Below are 20,482 nucleotides of genomic sequence, written 5' to 3' on the forward strand. Positions count from 1 at the left end.
GCGAACCCAGAGTAAGTCTTTGCATTCACGCTCTCTTTTGACGTATTTAGAGAGTTCATTTTTGTAGTAAAAAATTATTCCGCCTGAATTCCTTCTTGCTTTCCGTTGTTTTTGTCTCAGAGATGAGAGATGTTGACAATATGGAATGTTAACTTCTAGTTTTTCTAAATTACTTCTAAAGCTACATTCTTCTAGTTTCTTTCATAAGCCATGAATGTTCCAGAACCCTATGTTCAATGACCTAGCTGACATTGGTGCTCGTTCTATAATCCATGAATATCGACTTGGTCCCTACTTTTACGATAAGTTAGTTTTACTTGTGCAATATTATTGCATAAACTCAATACGCATTTCCTACTTCTGTTAACTACTAATTAAAAATATAATTTTCTTAATTTATCACAACATGTCGGTTCTTACTTGATGTAAAATAACACGTTAAGGATACAGCCGGTGAAATGATAATACCTTCAGTAGTTGTAGTTCTGTATCTATATCTGTATGGTATCAGGACAACTCGGCACCAAGACAACTCGGCACCAAGACAACTCGGCACCAAGACAACTCAGCACCAGGACAACTCGGCACCAGGACAACTCAGCACCAGGACAACTCGGCACCAGGACAACTCGGCACCATTACAACTCGGCACCAAGACAACTCGGCACCAGGACAACTCGGCACCAAGACAACTCGGCACCAAGACAACTCGGCACCAGGACAACTCGGCACCAGGCAGGACAACTCGGCACCAGGACAACTCGGTACCTTAATCTTTCTTACACATTTTGTGTATGTATACTATGCAAAGTAACGATTAATCGAATATCTATGTAAATGCATATATTTGAAATAACGTTATATTGTTGGTTTTTTTCGCGCTTCTTTTCTTTGTCCTACCATACTTCAAACTCAAGTTAATTTTGGGGCCAAATCAAATTCTCAAATTGAATGATTTTGAAGTGGTGTATACCATAAGCGTAAATGAAGTCCTCTGGGCACATACACACCAAATTTTAGGTTATTTGGTTTTCATACCGGGGCATAGGATCCAAAAATGTACATTTTTGGTCTAAACATCGCCCCAAAACACTAGAATTTAACATTTGGAAGCAATCATGTATGCCAAAAGTGTTCACAGATTTCTGTGGGTATATGTCCTTGGCATCCTTTCAAGCCATTTGGTTGTATTTCCAGGGCACAGAAGACATAAATATACATTTTTTTGTCTAAAATGAGGAAAAAAACTAAAACTAATGATTCTAAAGGTACCGGTGTACTATTAGATAAACAGATTAGTTCTTTCGAATTGTTAGATTTTAAAAATAGTTCATACATTGTAACTGTTACCTTTTGCATGCAATAAAGGGTCCTGCCCGTAGGCTCATTGCAAGTGCATGTACATGTAACACGGAGTGGACGGACAGAAAATGATGAACAATGCATGCCCGTAGCCAGGATTTTGAGTGGGGGGTTCGTTTAATATTTGAGGGACCATCGAGCGCCGCAGGCGCGAGACGAGCGCCGCAGGCGCGAGCTTCCTAGGGGGGTCCGGGGGTATGCCCCCCCGGAAAATTTTAAAAATTGAACCTTCTGATATGGCATTTCCCATGTTTTTGAGACGATTTCAAAGAACAAAATCAGAGACAAAGTTAGCAGTTTTTCTAGGATTCCAGCCCCGCTGGTGATACAAATAAGTCCGCCCTGAAAAAAAAAACTTGGACGTTAAAAAGTGGACCCTGGAGCGTTTCAAATTCTAAGAATGAACCTTCTGAAAGGACATTTCCTGTGTTTTTGACAGAATTTGAGAGGAAAAATCAGAGACAAAGTCAAAGTGAGCTTGAGCAGGTTTTTTTCTAGGATTCTAACCTCTGTGGCCTTGCTGGTGATGCAAATACAAATTAAGTCCGCCTTGAAAAAAAATCTTGAACATTGAAAAGTGGACCTTCAAGCCTGTGAAAGTGGACCTTCAAGCCTGTGGGGGGTGCTTCCGAACCCCCCGAACCCCCCCTGGCTACGGGCATGCAATGTAGCATATGACTACTCTAGTCTTAGCTACTGATACTAAGTTCTACCTTATTGGGTTCGGCTTCTTTTTCCGAGACAGTGGAAGATCCCACTTTTTCTGTTATATGTAGGTTTTTTGATGTTAAGAGGAGAGTAGTTTTCTTTTCGTCTGAAAACGTGGAGAAATTAGGATGGAAAATGGTGGCCTCTTTATACAGCTCATTTCTTTCATTAAGTTCTAATTCTAAGATCTAATTCTTTCACGATTCGGACTCGCTTCCGTCCGTGCACGTCAAATGACGTCATTTCCCGCCGAAATCACACTTCCCATGGTGCACCGGTATGACAGGTCACGTGCCAACAGGTTTCAAAATGGCGACGGCGATGTATTTGGAGCACTATCTTGACAGTGAGTCACTGTTCAGTTTTCCCTGCGCGTAACGTCTGGTCATCCTTTTTTCTTCTCCAAACGAACACCATGAAAGCATGAACTTAAACATGGAGCGATTCGATGTCAATTGCATTACTGTATTTCATAATGGCAACTAAACACTTGTCTCAAACCGCGCCGACTTTCTTGCTAAGCGTAACTTACTCTCCAACGAGTCCAAGCAGAGGAGGGGTTCCGGCTGGTTTTTGACGTGTTTTTACTTGGCGTTTTCGTCGGGCTTTCTACTTAGTCATTTTTTTTGACCCTACAAAATTTTAAGCCCGACAAAAACGCCTAAAACACGTTAAAAACCAGCCGAACCCCTCCTCTGCTTGGAGAGTAGCTAAGCGTGCTGTCCCCCAGCTGCAGCCCAAAACACCTCCGCCAACGGGTCATTCCATCATGCACACCCCGACAAATCGACCTCTTTGAAACTCAGATTCGAACTAGAGTTCGGCGATCATATACCTTGCCCGAATGGTGTTAACTTGAATGAAAGATGTGTTTGAAATGTGTGTTATGGATTGCATACTTAAGGATATGTATGATGATGTTCACCTTCATTTAATTTCTGAATGTAAGTATCAAATTACCGTCATTTACAATTTTGGAATTATAGCATTTTCTCATCAATTAAACAAATTATGCCCTTATTTACATAATCTTTATATCAATCGGATTTCCTCTCTATGTCACAGTTCTCAGTAGAGCTGTGTACCGGTACACTGTACCGATAGGGTTTGCGGAATCGATGGGGTGGGCTAGTGGGGTGGGCTACCTCAGCATGCTACCCTTTCTGGGCCTCAAGGCTATGCATGGGGGTTTGGCCTGATATGGAATTTCCTTGAAGAGAAACTGGGTCAAGCTGTGGGTGGGCTGGAGGGAAGGCAACAGCTGATCACATGGCAGGTGGGGGGGGGGGATAGGTGGCAGCAATGAACTCCACCAAGACTGGTAGAAAAGCCATTTATCGTAAAGAAACTTCTAAGTACTCAGTATGCAATAGGATGTAATTCTAAGGGAAGAGGTACAAGGGGAAATAAACTGGAAGTTGGATAGGGCAGCTAGGGAGTGAGAGAGCCTTTGTTTGACAAAATTCAAAACATATGTCTCACATTTAGACTAGAATGTACCTGAATGCATGTGCTTGTATACAATGTACAATGTATTTGTGGTTATGTGTGTCAGTGTGCATGAGCGTGGATTGGAATCAATGTTGTAAGTGTGTGTGTTTGTACAATGTATAGTGTTGCTTTTGTTGCTCATTTCTTTCGTGTAGCCACAACGCTATACTGTCCTGTTGGCCTAATCAAGGAGGTTATGTAACCTCCTTGGCCTGATTGAGCAGTAAAGGAACAGGAAACATGGTCCTCCATGTTTAAAAATCTAAAACTGGGGCTAACAAACTCCTGCACAATGTAAATGTATGCTCATTGCCCACCTCCATCCCCCACTGTAGCATCCCCAAAGCAATATGATCAGTTGCATTCCTTCCAGCCCGCCCACAGTGACCCATCTTTTCCTCAAGGAAATTCCATTCGATGCTAAACCCCCATGAATAGCCTTGAGGCCCAGAAAGGGTAGAATGCTGAGGTAGCCCACCCCACTAGCCCACCCCAGGAGACCACCCCATCGATTCCGCAAACCCGTACGGATACAGTACCGGATACAATCAATTAGGTACAGGTCCAAAATACCTGAACCCTGGTGGACCGTACTGGACTGGTACTAATCAGGTCAAACCTGACTCGGGATGGCCATTGATTTCTCGTTCCCTGGGCCATAAATATATCATATCATGCCAAAATACATCAACCTGTGATGTTTACTCATCAAAGTATAGTGTATTCCGGTAGAATTCACCCTCCTTTATGGGCATTCCGGGGCATTCCGGTGTAAAAAGGGTATTCCGGGGCATTCCAGTAAAAAGGCAGACCGGCTTTTGTCCTTATTGAAAAACTACCATTTTCTGAACAAGTACTTTAGGTACAGATTTAGGTCCGGACCTGTACTTAAACCCGTGTACCTGTACCTGTACCTAAAATTTGTTTAGGTACACAGCTCTAGTTCTCTGTTCATATGTCTTAAAGCGCCATTGTGAAACGCACTGCCCACATGTCAGGGTGCGAAATACTTTTTTGAGCCAGGTTGCACGGTGTGCAACCTAGGTAGGGGCATGCCCCCGGACCCCCCTAGGTTGAGAGTGCCTCGCCTCCAGCGCTCGAGTTGCGCCTCCTGAACCTGTTTTGTAATGTATCCTGCAAAGACTCTACATTTGTTGAATCATCAAATGGTATTCTCTATGACTGACACTCATGAAACTTTGATATTCATGCATTTTCAGTGAAAAGCCAGTCAGGTACTGGAGGGAAGAGCATTTTCTCTGCAATTTATAGAAGTACTGCACAGATTTGTACCCTTTTTCTTTTTTTCTCCCAGCAAATTGCATTTTCACCTTCACCTGTCCTCTTTCAATTACTATAGGTATTGAGAACCTGCCCTTTGAGCTGCAGAGGAACTTTTCCCTGATGAGGGACCTAGACCAGCGATCACAAGGTAAGTCAAGACTTGTCCTGTTGAAATCCTTTTTTCAGCGTACATTCAAAATGACTACCGGTAGTGCCAGACAAATTATACATACAGAACTCAAGTATAGGAAATACGAAATATGTACCAAACGGGAAACTATTCAGAAATAGGGACGCCACATATCACTTTGCAACGTCCCAAATTGAAATGTTGACCATGTTTAAGTCCCATTTTTGAAGCAATGGAAATATCTGTGTAGAATATTTTCGCAATGTATGTAATACAAATATTAGTTTAAGTTTTACCACCTAGCTTACTGACTTCGCGAGTTATGGCAGTTTAACCCTTAAACTTAAAGCCCCACTATGTAAGATTTTGGCGCAAAAATTGAGAATATTCTTGTGAACAAATCTTAATGTAAATGGCAGGTACTGACATGTACAACTCCTTTTCAGCATATTTTCTTCATTATTATCTCCATGAAAAATGGAGATATAGTTTTGGGTGTGTCTGTCTGTGTGTGTGTATATGTGTGTGTGTTTGTGTTTCCGCACTACTGTAGTCAGCATAAAGTGAAGTTGTTAAATGAAATTGAAAGCGTAAACACGAACAGTGGCTACAAGATGTACTGATCAGGGCGTTCACAGGCTTCTAATGTTCAAATTAAGGCAAGCAGCAGACAGGCAGCATGGAGGGAGATGGCTAGGTAGCTACAGTGCTGATTCTGATACGCTCTTATGAGACATTACGAGAGGCCCTGTTTATTTTGATCAGAAGCCTTTTCTGACAATAAACATGAGCATGAACATGAACATGAGCATATAAATGGCATTCAAAAATGCAACATACACTTTCATATTTCTAACTTCAAGTGAACTCTACCCCACTTCTGTCCATCACTGAGAAGTGGCAAACATAGCAGCGTTCGAAATACCTGCCTACAATCTGCAAATTGCAGAAAGATTTTCAAGATTGCAGAAGAAAAATCAAACAACCTGCAATTTTGCAGAATAAAAAAAAATCAGGCTCAGGATTCAATGGTTCTTGATTTAGGAGGTTATTAAAGTTATAATTTATATAGACTTAGCAAACTAGCGGCGCTGTAAATAAACTGAAACCCACAGGCGTTTCGGTGCGTCCCGACTGCCTCACACCGACATGAGGTTCGAGTTTTTTCGGGAGGTTCCGACACTTTTCATGATAACTTTGGGGACGAATCATGTGAGAAAATTTCAAATTCGTGCATTTCCGTCTTAACCTCGCTAATCTCCGCGGTCACGACCTCGGGGTTGGCATAAGTCGGGAAAACACTACCAGGATGTTTCTAGCATAAAGAGGTATGTCGCAAGCATGCGATTTCTTGAGAGCCCGAACTCAGGACATGGGCAGAAGGAACGAAACGGTGGCCACTACATCAGCCCGTGGTCCATGAAGTCCAGATGGCAGCGATGAAGTTGAGAACAACTCGGATAGATCTTGAGCACCGCCTTGTGTGGAGAAGGCAGAACTCTTTCTCCTGTGCCAAGACAGTGGGGAGGGGGGCACCCACGTGAAAAACAATAACATCGTCGGGCCGTCTGGAGTCTTCCCGACTGTCCGAAGTCGGAGTCCGATGTTTAAAACTGATAGCGATTTTATAGATTTATATGAAAAACTACGCAGAGGCCAAGGTTTGCGTAAAGGCTTTTTATTTTGAATTGTAAATTTTTTTCTCTTAATTTTTTCCTGTGGGCCGTGGCTGTGTCACAGGTCATGCGATCTTATTACGCATCTAGTATTACGCATCAGAACACGAATTTCTCGCAAGGACATAATGCACTTGTCCTCCTTATCAGGCAGGCTGTAGAATTTGTTTTTAATTTTAATACACATACTGAAATTATCAGACGAATATTTGATTTGATTGATATTGAATAAATACGCTTTTGCTGTTGCAATTTTCGCTATTAATTTGGATATTTGCTGACACATGCATGTTATTCTTGTTTCAAACTTTGCTAGTAGAATTTAAAGATAGAGTGAGAGAATAAAGAATTACAGCAATGTTGCAAAGCCTAATATGATGTAAATAAGTAGGCATTATTAAGTTGAGAAGGTTGTATTATGGAGGCATGTGTATTTGCAGAAAATGTTTTCAAATTGCAGAACAAAATTTTGCAATATTGCAAAACACTGATTGATCACATTGATCTCGCTCAGTGCAAGGCTGTAGGCAGCCACTTCCTTAAGCATTGAACTAATTGATGTGATTGAAAGATTTGTCAGAATTGGTGAAGGCATTGTTCAAGGACCGTATGCAGGTTAGTGCAGGTGATATTGGAGTTATTCAGGTGTTTCTGTAGCATGGAAGGATACCTACCACTCACTGTTTACACCAGGGAAAGGCCAAATAAAGAATAGAACTTGCATTGTTGTTGTAAGTCCTGAAGAATACAAATTGTACTAGGACCACTATGAGAACATTGTTGGAATGTTGAATGCAGGTGTATAAAAACAGTGTTTGAGCCTAGTTGTTGGACCTTTTTTTGTCATTCATCGTTAGATCTTCGAGGTGAGATTGAAAAGATGGCTGAGGACTATGTCACTGATGTTAAAGGCCTGTCCCCTGAGAAGAGAGTGGAGCGACTGAAGAACATTCAGAGTGCTTTTAATAAGAGTAAAGAATTTGGTGATGACAAGGTTCAGCTGGCCATGCAGACCTACGAGATGGTGGGTTGACCTTCTTCTTACAAAGATGTTATTTTATATTTATGTATGATTGAAACACAGCTAACGCGGATGCATAAATGGTAACATTGAAATCAGGGCTGGAAATACCTGCCTGCCAGTTGGAGAAAATAATTCAGATTGCAGGGGAAAATGTTAACAAATTTAGATGAAAAGTCGTGCAATTTTGCTAGCTCAAAAATTCATGCTTTAGAACAGCGTGCAGATCTAGAAGCCTAAACTGGTAGTGTCTATTGCAAAGATCTGCAAGAGTATATGAAGGGCAGGGACAGTGGCTTTGTATCTGCAGAAAGTTTTCCCAATGTATATTCCCAGCATAAGCATGTGTGTTTGCCATCTTCTTAACATGTATTTGTCCCCAGGTTGACAAGCACATCCGGAAGCTGGATGCAGACTTGGCAAGGTTTGAAGCAGAATTGAAGAACAAAACTGTAGATTCACCCACAGTAGATCCAGGACCATCAGGAAAAAGCAACAAACGTAAAGTTACCCTTGTTGTGTTTCATGAGAGCAACTCTTTCTGATTGTGCTAGAAAATATCTTGTTTGAATATTGCAGAAGTTTGGGTCAGCTGTTACATGTTTTCATGCCAAAGCCACTGTAAGACAGATCCTGATACAAATGTAGTCTCATCATGACCACCAATTAATTTTTCCTGGTCTGCCACTTCTCAACTACAATTTTCTGCTGCAGGGATTTTAAGGATTATGTGGGGCAAAAATAGGTTAAAGAACAGTTGAAATCTCTTCCTTCCATCCCTGGCATCTACAAGCATTTCATGGAATCCTGTTTTTGCTCCATGTCAGTTTACACATGGGTGTGCCTAAAAGCCTTGGTTTTCTTCCTCAGGAGGTAAAAAGCAAGACAAGAACACCAGCAAGAAGAGTTCACAGAAGAAATGTCGCTTGTCTGATGATGAGACCCCTAAGCTGAACAAAAAGAAGCAGAAAACATCACATGCGAAGTATGTTTATACCCTCTTAGGTCCCCAAAACATGTTAGCACTCAGTGGTCGAAATAAACTAGGCACAAAAAGTTTGGAAACTTAACTTTGGTCGATCATATCTCCGTTGTTTCTTGATCAATTTCAATGATTTATATATCATTGGAAAGCTTGTGTGATTTTCTTTCCCATGATATCAAACGTATTATAATTATAAATTAATGGAACAAGCACCAGGCCTGCTTACATGTATGTGAGAGAGTCACATAAATAAAGTGCCCAGATTACCCTACTTTAATGCTCAATTCAGTATATTTCCTTCTGCTGGCTTGTGTATGAGGGTAATGTGAAACTTGAATCAACAAAACACTTAAATATGAAAGCCAAGGTTACTCTTTATCTAAAAAAATAGTATTAAAAAAATGTATAAAGGAGCCTCAGTTATGATGAAGGTGGTTTAATGTTGAGTACACAATCCATGTGTTGTCACTGCAGCCCGGCACATCCTCCTCATGCTTCTAACCAGTTTCTACCAGGTCGACCAGTGTTGTTCTGTTAGTCATTCTTGCATGCACAGCTCGCCCAAGCTCATCAGTGATCACAGAGTCTGAGAGGTGTTCAATTGTGTTGAGATCTGGGTTGCAGGAAGGCCCTTCTATCCTCTGTATTCCTGCATCCTGGAGGTGGTCTGAAATGACTCTCATTCTGTATGGATGTGCACTGTCATCTTGCAGAATGGCACTCAGTCTCATATTGCAGAGGTAAGGATCTAGGAAATGTGACTGGATGGAAAATGGTGTCTCTATATCTTGACATCGAGGTTGCCTAAAGGTTATTAGCCTAGTTTTTCCTCTGGCAGTTGTACTGCCCCACACCATGACGCTGACTCCAACAAACACTGTCGTCAGTTTCCCTGTGCAACAGTCAGCATAGGGTTCTCCTCACCGTCCTAACACTTTCATTTGTCGATCCAACAGTCGAAATGAATCTACTCTCATCTGCAGCTGTGAACATAACATTCCTCCACACACTGTTCCATTCACAATGCGGACCACCGCAAACGGGGTTGGCGCTAAGCTGAGTGTTTGACACTAGCAGGGAAATTTGGGCACTTTTTTTCTACAACCCACTTGCGTAAGCAGACCTGGTGCTCACTCCATGAGATTGCAATTATAATGAGTTGGGTATCATAGGAAAGGAAATTACACAAACTTTATAACGATATATAATGCATTGAGATTGATCAAGAAACGACTGAAATATGATGAACCAAAGTAAAGTTTCCAAACTTCTTGTGCCAAGTGTACCTTTTCCAGTTTTCTGTAATATTGCAGAATGTCAAAGTTTTGTTCTGCAATTTTAAAATATTTTGTGCAAGTACGCAAGCCTCCATACTACATTTGTACAACCTTCTTAACCTAATAATGCCTATATTTACATCATATCTAGCTTTGCAACTCATAGCATTTCTGTAATTTTTTATTTTCTCACCCTATCTTTGATTTTTACTAACAAAGTTTGAAACAGGAGTAACCAACATGTGTGTGAAAAATAATTCAAGTGTAAAGCGAATGAAGTATTATTTACTTTACTTTATTGAAATTGCAACAGCAAAAGCGTATTAATTAAGGGTTAATGACCCGCCCCGAGGTGTATATGGTGTCATTTGCTCACTCGGTGGTTTTATGAGGTGGTTATAGCACATGACCAGGCGTTATGACACCATATACACAGAGGAACAGGCGGGTCATTAAAGGAGTCCTAAAGTCCAGAGGGGAAAGTTATTTTCCAAAAGATGGTAATTTTAGGAAGTAGAAATGAATATTTTTAACAGTATACGATAAAGTACCCACTAGTCCCGTGCGCATCCAAAACGTTCAGTATTCTACCAAATTCCCCAGGTGACCCTCAGCCTATGTGTTTTTTACAATGTGACTGACAATGCCTGACAAAAATTAGATTACAAAAAGAATGTCAGGGTGGTTAAGAAAAACCTTCTGGCTATGTGTTCTTTTATATCTTATTAACAATTGGCCTTCATATTGTGCTTAACCACCCTCATTTACACCGAAAATATCCACGTTTAAAATGTATGTTTATGCATAGGGAATACACTGGTAGGGTCTGCAGGGGTTTAGTGAGTATCATATTGTTTTAAAAAACACACCTTGTAAAATTTACCACAAGCAGAATTTTGTAAAAAGTCAAAAGGTATGGTCGGGAATCCTACTATGCTATGCTATGCTACATATACAGAAAAGTATAGTCTCCATCGAAATTACATTAGTCCGTCATGATTCACCACTATATTATTAATTTGAAAATTATCACATAGCCTATCCAAACTGACCAATATAAGAGAGATAAATTCCTGTATAATACATAGATTCTTTATTTAATACTATACAATCATGTAAAATCAATCAATTGTACATATGATCTTCATATAATCCAGTGTAAACAAGCAGTAACTTGTCTTCGAGCCCACACGGTTATAAACTGACAGGTTGTTAAACGCTTAGCTGTGGTAAGAAAATCGTGCATTCAATATCTTGGCTTGTAGTTTCCCCGGATAATTTTTGCTCAAGCCGGAAAAAAATCCCACAAAAGGGTACACATATTGGGCTGAGATCCTTGTAGGTAGAAACTTGTAAGAATTTTGGCGATTTTGACCGAAATTCTTTTTATGCCAACACATCGGTTTGGGGAGGTTAGGGACCATAGGATATTTAGTGGGGGGATGGGTGGTGCATGGGGGGGAGTGTCACGGAGAAAAAAACGTCTCGGGGAGGGTCATGGAAAAAAATTCTGGGTTGGGGGGAGGGTCATAGACCTTTTTATATCCATGAAAAATGGAGATATTGTTTTGGGTGTGTCTGTCTGTCTGTTTGTGCTTCCGGACTACTGTAGTCAGCATAAGTCAAGAACCTCTTGATGGATTACAATGATATTTGGTATGTGGGCGGGTGTTGTGAAGCCGAAATTCAAGGTCGATTTTTGGGCCCCCTAGTATATGACCTTGGTACTGCAGCAGAAATTCCATTTTTGTATCTTTTGACCTGGACGTGCTATGGTCTTGATTTATTAGTGGTAGATAGCTTGTGGTGTAATAAAGACGTGGTGTGGGTTTGGGCCCTCTAGCAGCTTCCTCTGGAACTGCAGGGGCGTTATCATGAAAATCTTCTAAGGAGAATAACTGAACAAAGGAATGATGGATTTCCATGATATTTAGTATACAGGTAGCTTAGACAGTGATATACATAATGAAGTGCAAATTATGCTAGTTATGACTTAATTTGCATAGCTAATGAGGAAAATCTATATTTGCAGTGTTTTCCATTATCAGACTCAAATACATGTAACATATGTAGTTTATGGAAAGTGGAGCATCAACAGATACCAATTATGCAAATAAATTCCTAATTTGCATAATTAATGCAAAAACACCATAATTCATCTAATTGGAAAATTATAGGACTGTCAATATTGCAACATGTGTAAGTCAGATAAAGGTGTTTATGACCAAGCATATATTATGCAAATGTGTAAGTCATTTGCATGAATAGAATTGTTCATGGAGATGTGAGGTCGTGGAACTCTTGTTTTTGTAATGAATCCGTTGAATTGTTGTGCATAAACATTATGAAGAATGAAGTTGCGATTGAATCTATACCACTGGATTACTAGTTTTTTACTACATTTTATTTTCAGACGTTTCAAGTGTCCGCCGGACACTTTTCGACAGTGAAGGAAATAATGTTTACTTAAGACTTACGGAACATTGAGTTCCATATAAACAAAACAGGTAATGGCTGGCCTAAATAACCAAAATGTAACTGACAAGATATTCTATAAATATAATATGTTCTAAAAAACAAGGAGGAAGTAATTAAATACAAGGTTGTACACAGGTCTACAACCACTGTCACAACGGCGCCTCGAGCTGTGCAGGAAGTTTGCAAGGAAACTTGACCCCAAGCTGCTCCCTCAGAGGATGGGGCAGTGTCACGGCAAAGATACAAGGAACTCTCACAAACTTAGAACTTTGCAATGCAGAACTAATCGGTACAGGGACTTGCCGGTACCATACCTTGTGAAAGTACTAAATGACGGCATGTTATAGATTATTCATTGCATTTTGAATGAAAGAGGAAAGCGTTTATGTTACAGTTCGTCCAATAGGCCAGTAGTTGACAATGCTCCACTTAAGATGTGATCATGTAATTTTTACAGTTTTAGAAGTTTTTACTGACGTGTAGTCTGTAAGAAAAGATGCAATTCAGCCTGGGGCTGCAATGTTCTTTTCAATGTTAATAAACCATTCATTCATTCATTCATTCAAGGAAAAATGACATTAAATTTCAAAAACAAAAATTATGGCTCCTAGTATTCAACAACCGTCACTCAAATTTACTTGTTTTACACATGATTTTATGTTATACACATAACAGAAAAACATGTGTCTTGGTTAGTCTATGTCGCGATAAACCTGGCTGAGTGCTGTTTGTTTCTCAGGTCAGTTCTTCAAAACGTAAACAAAGAGGAAGTGTGGTTTTGACGTTGATGCGTCAGTACTAGTCGTTAAAGCTACAGTTCTTTGTGTGTCAGTTCGATCAAAAATTACGTGCTAGGTTTGCATGTGCTGCCGGTGGGCCCACTTTTAACAATACACAATGTAAATTATTTGCCTCTGAAAATAGAGTTTGTATTTCCAAAATTTCCCGGGGGAGCATGCATGCTAGTTTTGCGAGCGCGGGCCTAACGCTCCTACGAAAAATATGTCCTCCCTTCTGTGTTTGTTCATTTTATCAGCAAAATTTGCCCCTGAAAATTCAGGTACTAAGTAATAGCGTTTCAATGGGTCATGATCAACAATTAAAAATTTCCCTGTGGGAGCATGTCGGGAGGGCGGGAGTGTGTCGTCCGCCAAAAATCAAGCTGAAGCTCTTCTGTATTTTTTTCAAATATAGAGATGTCATTAAACTTACTTAGTTTACCAGCAAAATTTGCTCTTCAAAATTCGGGAAATAGCATTTCAAAGGTTCAAGATTTTAGATTTTCCTGCATGTCGTGCCTCCCGCGGCGAAAAATATGTTGGAGGGCGTTTCCCCCCAAAAATCAATCTGCATTTCTTTTTACAAATAGAGATGTCTAACGTTACATATCTCTTCGATTAAACTTAGCTTACTCTTCCAGCAAAATTTGTCCCTCATATATGATATAGCAGTTCAAAGGGTCCCGATTTCAAATTTTCTCAACTATCTTGCCCCCTATACAATTTAATTTTCTGCTGCCGCCTCTGGTACTGACAACCGCTGGTTCCCGGTTCTTGTTTTATAGCATGCGTCAGCTGTCCCAAGTAGACGCCCGACGTCCATATAGTAGTTGTGTTATAAATGGGGGTTCTTTTTCTACCATTTTTACATGATACCTGTAGGGGGAGGGTCTTGGAAAAAATTTTCGAGGTGGGAGGGGGGTCATGGAAAAATTTGTTGAGATGGGGGGGGAGGGTCATGGAAAATTGTTTTGACCGAACTTCCAGTGCACCACCCCTCCCCCCGGTAAATATCGTATGGTCCCTTATAATTATGTAACAATAATTCGAAGATATTATATAAATATCACTAAAAAACCAGTGTGGTGACTTGGAATGGACTCTAGTGATAAATAATGGCAATTTTATACTTGTGACATGTTTAAGTTAGTTGAAGGTGAACATCGTCATGCATCCATTATGTAAATGTGCATACACTTGACAAAAGCTTTAAACATTTCATGGAGATATGAGGTTGGCAAATTTTAGTTTTTGATATATCTGAAAAATCAATTTTTAACATTGGACAGCCCAGTGGTGTTGTTTTTCGCACACCTGGGCGCCCCCTACCCCACTGTCCTGGTGAAGGAAATTTTTCTTCTGCAATCTTGAAAATTCTTTCTGCAAAGTGCAGACTGCAAACAGCTATCTGGTACTGATGCCTGGTTCTGAACAGATGTGTCAGAAAGCTTACTAAGCATACAACACATTACATGTACTCGGTATTTAACAACATTTTTGACCTTCCTACAGAGTGGAAGCTGCCCAGCCTGTTATTCTTCCATCCCTTCCTGTGGCATTCACACACCCATCAGATGTACTGGACATGCCAGTGGACCCCAACGAGCCCACATACTGCCTTTGTCATCAGGTGTCGTATGGAGAGATGATTGGATGTGATAACCCTGATGTAGGTATTTTAGTCTGCCTGAAGCTAACAGAGATCATGTTGATTGGATTAGGCCTATTATAACTAGGGTTGAATATTCCACAGTTTGTATCTGTATCTGTATAGCCGGTATAACCGCCCTTCGGCGTAACACACCAGCTTCGCAGGCACGCGGCGCGGCAGCAGCTGGTTATATTACACCGAACGGCCTGTCACACCTAGCTTTTGCATATCTGACTGCAATCGTTCTTTGAAGCTATTTAGTGAAGGTGTTCCTACAGCATCTGATGACAACGAGTTCCATTCTACTATGGTTCTCGGGAGTTTTTGAACACATCAATCCTTGGTTGATAACTCTGGTACTTTTACATTTGCATTGTAATGGTACAAAATTAGGATATTTGGAGTTTCTTTTAACACAATCAGGTTATTGGCAAAAGCGCCACCTACATCGGCTACTTATAGCGGTGAGAAGCATTACTCCAGTCAGAAGCTCTGAAGAAGGTGTCTGACAGACACCGAAACGTCAGCAGGTGAGATTACCTGGTTGTGTTAAAAGAAACTCCAAATATCCTAATTTTGTACCATTACAATGCAAATGATAAGAAGAGAAGTCTCTTATTACCATACTTTCTACTAGTTCATTATCTCCTTTTTCCAAATCACATTATGTGCCCTAATGTTATGATATGCTGAATGCTGCATGTTGTTTCATATACATATTTATGTAGACCTTAAGAGTTTGCAGTGTATTAAATTTAGTTGATATATGTCATGATTAAATTTGTTGAAAACTACATGTAAGACAATGGGAGGAACATCAGCAGAATGTACAGCTTGTCAGTTGCTAAAAGTAAACTTGAACTGCTTACATGTGTGTGTGTGTGCGTGTGTGTGTGTTTTCTTAAAAGGTTTATGATGATACTTATTACATTGCAGTGTCCAATTGAATGGTTCCACTTCGGATGTGTGGGTCTTACAACAAAACCCAAAGGGAAATGGTAAGTCTTCCCACTCTGTCAAAGCATTCCTTCAGGAAGAGCTGTCCAGCAACCTTTTATACATTAGGTCGACTCTGCCAAACCAATCAGCCTTGTTGACTTTTGAGCAGTCTTGGATATAGATATTATGAGTTTACAGGGCTTGACCTGTTATATGACCTTGGCACTCGACCTTTTCAAGTGCAAAGTGCTCTTACGGTATGGCATGCTACTTGAAATACCATTAATTTAAAGGGGCCATTATGAACATGTTTCTACGTTATACGTAATCAAAAGTAGAGAAGCTTTGAATGTTGGCCCCAAAACACCCGTTTTTAGGTAGGTAGGTATAACAACAACAACAGGCTATAAAAAGTAAATTTTGGGGTGGGGGTGGGGGGTTTCCGGACTTGATTTCAAATTTTGTCTCATGAATGTATTCCCAAGACATGGGAGCATAAGAAAATCAGGTCTAAAGTTGAATCTGATCATTTTCATGAAATAAATAAACACACCCCCTACTTTTTAGTAGAATCACACGGCATTATCAAACTGAGGTTGATTTGACATGGATCTAGATATAGTGCTTTGACATGAGTGATGACAACGATCAAAATGTACTGAATCGATGAACATTGAATATTGTGTTCAATAATGACTTCTCTTAACCCTTTTTTATGTTTTCTAGGTTTTGCCCAAAGTGCACCTTGGAGAGAAAGAAGAAGTAAACAAAATCTGACATGTGTCCATAAGCAAACCCTCTTCATGAACAGACAGTGTAAACTTGGTATAATGAAGTTGTTAAGACAGTGGTAGAGATTATGTTCAATCAAGGAGGGCACATAATGTGCCATAAGTACATACTTGATGAGGCACTGCTTTTAGTGGGACATGCTACTGGCAGGCAGCAGCAACATCACCATGCTCTGTTATAACTGAACAGACAAAACATTGAAATGAGAAAACAATTCGACCAGACCGTGAATCAACAAATCCATGAAGTGGTGAAGTTTGGCCAACACCTGCTCTAGTGTATCTCATCATGGATCTGTAAAGTTGCTTCTCCTAGTCATGCTTATCATTTGTCCTGTAGGTATTGATTAGTATATCTTAATGGCCTTTCTGAGTGCTTTTTGTTTTGAAGTCACAGTTAAGCCTCACCATCTTAATTTTATTGATGACATCCCCTGGAACCCCCAAAACCAATGCGCATGGGGAAAAAAAAATTTAAAAACCAGCAAAGAAAAAAAAATGCTGCTAAACCACAGGACTACAAAGCTGGTATAGCGAATTGAACTACAGAACACAGTGTATCAAACAAGCAACAAGTCTTTATTTGTAGGAGGTACATGTAGGTTGTCTTGTTCATCTTAGCAGACTCAGCTGAAGTGATCGATGTTTAATATATTGACAAGAACGATCAAAGAAGTTCACTGTCCAGGGCGCATTTGAAATTGCTTGGGTCGCGAGTCTTTCGTACAACTGTGCAAATGTAACATCCCCCTCACCAACGTTGATGGCATACCAATCCACAATTTTGCCCCCAGTTTTCTTGTGAACTTTGATGCTAATGTGTTTTGTGGTAGTACAAAACGAGTTTTACAACAAGTTTGCACAAAGCTTACCTTTGGTGTCAATATGACTCGGTAAGTTCCGGAGTTCCATGGAGCCTCGGAGGGGGTGATTTTTGTTGTTGTTGAGAACAAGCAAAAGTCAATGCGCGTGCGGATGTCATCCATGAAATTAAGATGGTATAGCCTTACATGGTACTGGAACACAAGTTAAAGCCTCTATCACACATAGCTGACCTTGACATCAGGACCTTCTTCACACCATGGTTGGGAGTTAGTCACCTGTGGCTGGGAGTTAGTTGGTCAGGTTGTGCCTACAGTTTGTCTTTTTAAGACATCATCTGTACCAGATGACTGAACAAGAGTTCGGAGACATCATATGTCCATGAAATATATATTATGCAAATTAGGCCCTCATTTTCATGATTTATATTCAACCATGTTCACTGTCACATAACTTCCAAATGCCACAAGCATGAAATTCCAGTTATCTACCAGTATGAAATTACAGTATTTTCTCATTGATTATGCAAATTAGATCTTCATAACTTTTATTTATCAATGTCCCTTTATTTCTCAGTTACATATGTTGCATTTCTGAATTGTCGTACCATTGAATGGAGTGGGTTTAAAACATTTCCTCATTAATTATGCAAAATAGACTCTGATTTGCATGATTACCATTTCATTATATCAAGTAACACTTAAGCTATCCACATAATAAAAACAAGTACCCTGGTATACAGGTTTGGTTCTATATCCCTTTGTGGTTTGACCACCAGCTGTCGGGCCCCTGGAGAATTCTTGTCCCACTTTTGAATCAAACAGGTGCCAGCTGTCATAGCATGTCTACAATGGACATATAGATTTTCCTCATTGCGTATGCAAATTAGGTCCCAAATTGCCTAATTTGCAATTCATTGTGTACATCTCTATCTAAGCTACCTGCATATTAGATAACATGAAAATCTGTTGCTACTTTCTTCAGTTATTCTCCTTGAAAGATTTTGACTACATTGCAGTTCCAGTGACACATACCAGGGGGCCCAAAATCGACCTTGACCTTTCTCCTCCCAACACCTACCTACATACCAAATATCATTACAATCCATCCAGACGTTCTTCAGTTGTGCTGACTTTAAGCATCCGGACGCACAAACATACACGCACACAAACACACAAGCAAGCACACGCAAAACAAATTATGAAGAGAAAAAAACAAAGTTTTAAAAGTCATATTCTCCTTGGATGCTGTCACACCCCGACCAATCGAATCGCTTTCTAACTTGCGTTAACGACTACATTTGACCAAACAAACTCGCCAGTGAGATGGTGGAAGGTGTCAGCTTCCAAAAGACGTTTTCAGATTGACAATTTTGTCACTTTGGAAGTGATTGAATCCGCCCGCGATTTAACTTCTAGTTTCTACTACTTTTCTCTAAACGTTAAATCGCGGGCGGATTCAATTACTTCAAAGTGCCAAAATTGTCAATCTGAAAACGTCTTTTGGAAGCTGACACCTTCCACCATCTCACTGGCGAGTTTGTTTGGTCAAATGTAGTCGTTAATGCAAGTTAGAAAGCGATTTGTCGGGAAATGGCTGATACGAATCTGAGTTTCAATGCGATTCACGTGATTCGATTGGTCGGGGTGTGTCAGATAAGCAAATTGGAGCTAAAATAGGATGGACTCCAGGCTATTCTTAACCAAGCACCAAGTGGTTGAGTGGGAAGTGGTCATGATCAAATTGGTGAGAAGGTCCTGAATGTGTGACAGAGACTTGAGTGGAGGTAGTACATGTATGAAATAGATTTTGACAACATGTTACGGAAATCAATGTGGCTAAGTGGTGTTTTACAGGGAAACTTGACTCCAGAAACAGATATTGCATTTCTTCAGACACTATTTCAAATCTAAAAGATATATTGTATAAATGGCAACTTGTAACCAAAGGCTGGTAACTGTTTTAAATGAATATGCATGTCTTTTGCCACAGAACATTTTACCACAAACCCATCAAAAACATGCTTAGATCTCAGCCTTATATCTGTAATGTTGAGTGGTCCACAACACCATCTTGTCTGTCTGGCACGCCACTGTGTATTGTCTTGTTGCAATTTTTAATAAAGATGAATATAACTGTGAATCAAGTATAACTGTGGATCAAGCTGTAACGTTCCATTTCACGGTAGCCTTCCGCCCTGTGGTTGGACTGCACACAAAAGTCACTGCAGGTTTTTGGCTTTCCTTCATTCCAACACAAAAGGGGGTCCAAAACACCAGTAAGGTACAAACCAAGTCATTGCTGTGCATGTTTAAAACCATACACAAGACCAGAGGAGAGTGTTCTGGTTCTGCTTATAATATTTTTCTGAATCCAAGAACGTAATTATTGTATTGGCAACTTGACCTTGAACCTGGACTATGCAGCAGTTGCATTATGCAGCATCAATACTCTGATAACCCCCCAAGTACCCTTCAGATTAATTACAGCCAGGTGTAACATATTATATAACGAACAACCATTGGACAAACTTCAACTTGGCGGCTCTTACGAAACCTTGAGCTTATAAATGACTTTTGAAATGTGTTTCTGGATACTTGTTAGTCAACTTATAGCCTTAGTAACTATATTTTTCACTTACTTCGGGTCAATGATGGACTTGGATCTTCCCATTGAAACTCGTACTTAAGACTTGAAAAAAAGTCCCTCACGAAAATTGGCGGCTCTTAGGAAATCTAGGTCCGATGTTTGAAATAATTTTTGTAGCGTGTATGTGAATAGTTGTTCATCAATTTCCACCCTTAGCAACATAATTATTCTATTGCGTTGACCCAAAAATTGACCTTAACTTTATTATCTCATAGGAACCAATACTTAATGGATTCAAACTTTTATTGAAAATCATGACAAAGGAGTTTTTTGTCCCTCAATCCGGCTGAGTGGAAGGAGTTGTAAGTTCCTATGCCTCAGGTTATACTGCGGTTTCTCTCCAGTTGGAAGGAAGTCGTTGCAGGGGTGGGAGGGTCTCTCAGTATCCTCTTCAGTTCTCTTACTGAAGCCCTTCTTCTCCTGGACTCAAGAGTGGGTA

General features: G+C 40.1%; 1 protein-coding gene across 2 annotated transcripts; it reads left to right on the forward strand.

Annotated features, from left to right (window-relative positions):
* The first annotated feature begins 668 nt into the window (after window positions 1-668).
* On the forward strand, window positions 669-19,536 carry LOC136443269 (inhibitor of growth protein 4-like). 2 transcript variants are annotated; one of them, XM_066440439.1, is made up of 8 exons: window positions 669-764; window positions 4,922-4,993; window positions 7,509-7,675; window positions 8,056-8,173; window positions 8,543-8,657; window positions 14,704-14,860; window positions 15,779-15,840; window positions 16,508-19,536. In XM_066440439.1, exons 2-8 carry the CDS (start codon window positions 4,966-4,968, stop codon window positions 16,545-16,547), a joined length of 687 nt encoding a protein of 228 aa, XP_066296536.1. In that variant the 5' UTR covers window positions 669-764; window positions 4,922-4,965; the 3' UTR covers window positions 16,548-19,536. The 2 variants fall into 2 exon arrangements, with proteins under 2 accessions (XP_066296536.1, XP_066296535.1); XM_066440438.1 differs by lacking the exon at window positions 669-764 and adding an exon at window positions 2,301-2,416.
* Window positions 19,537-20,482: the final 946 nt, after the last annotated feature.

Source organism: Branchiostoma lanceolatum, chromosome 10, assembly GCF_035083965.1.
Source record: "Branchiostoma lanceolatum isolate klBraLanc5 chromosome 10, klBraLanc5.hap2, whole genome shotgun sequence".
NCBI classification, from domain to species: domain Eukaryota; kingdom Metazoa; phylum Chordata; class Leptocardii; order Amphioxiformes; family Branchiostomatidae; genus Branchiostoma; species Branchiostoma lanceolatum.

Bases quoted from the DNA above. Each gene is read 5' to 3' on its own strand.
- LOC136443269 (XM_066440438.1), top strand. From the start codon at position 2,350: ATGACAGGTCACGTGCCAACAGGTTTCAAAATGGCGACGGCGATGTAT. The intron at 14,861-15,778 runs GTAGGTATTTTA...ATTACATTGCAG, and splicing joins TTGGATGTGATAACCCTGAT to TGTCCAATTGAATGGTTCCA. The intron at 15,841-16,507 runs GTAAGTCTTCCC...TATGTTTTCTAG, and splicing joins ACAAAACCCAAAGGGAAATG to GTTTTGCCCAAAGTGCACCT.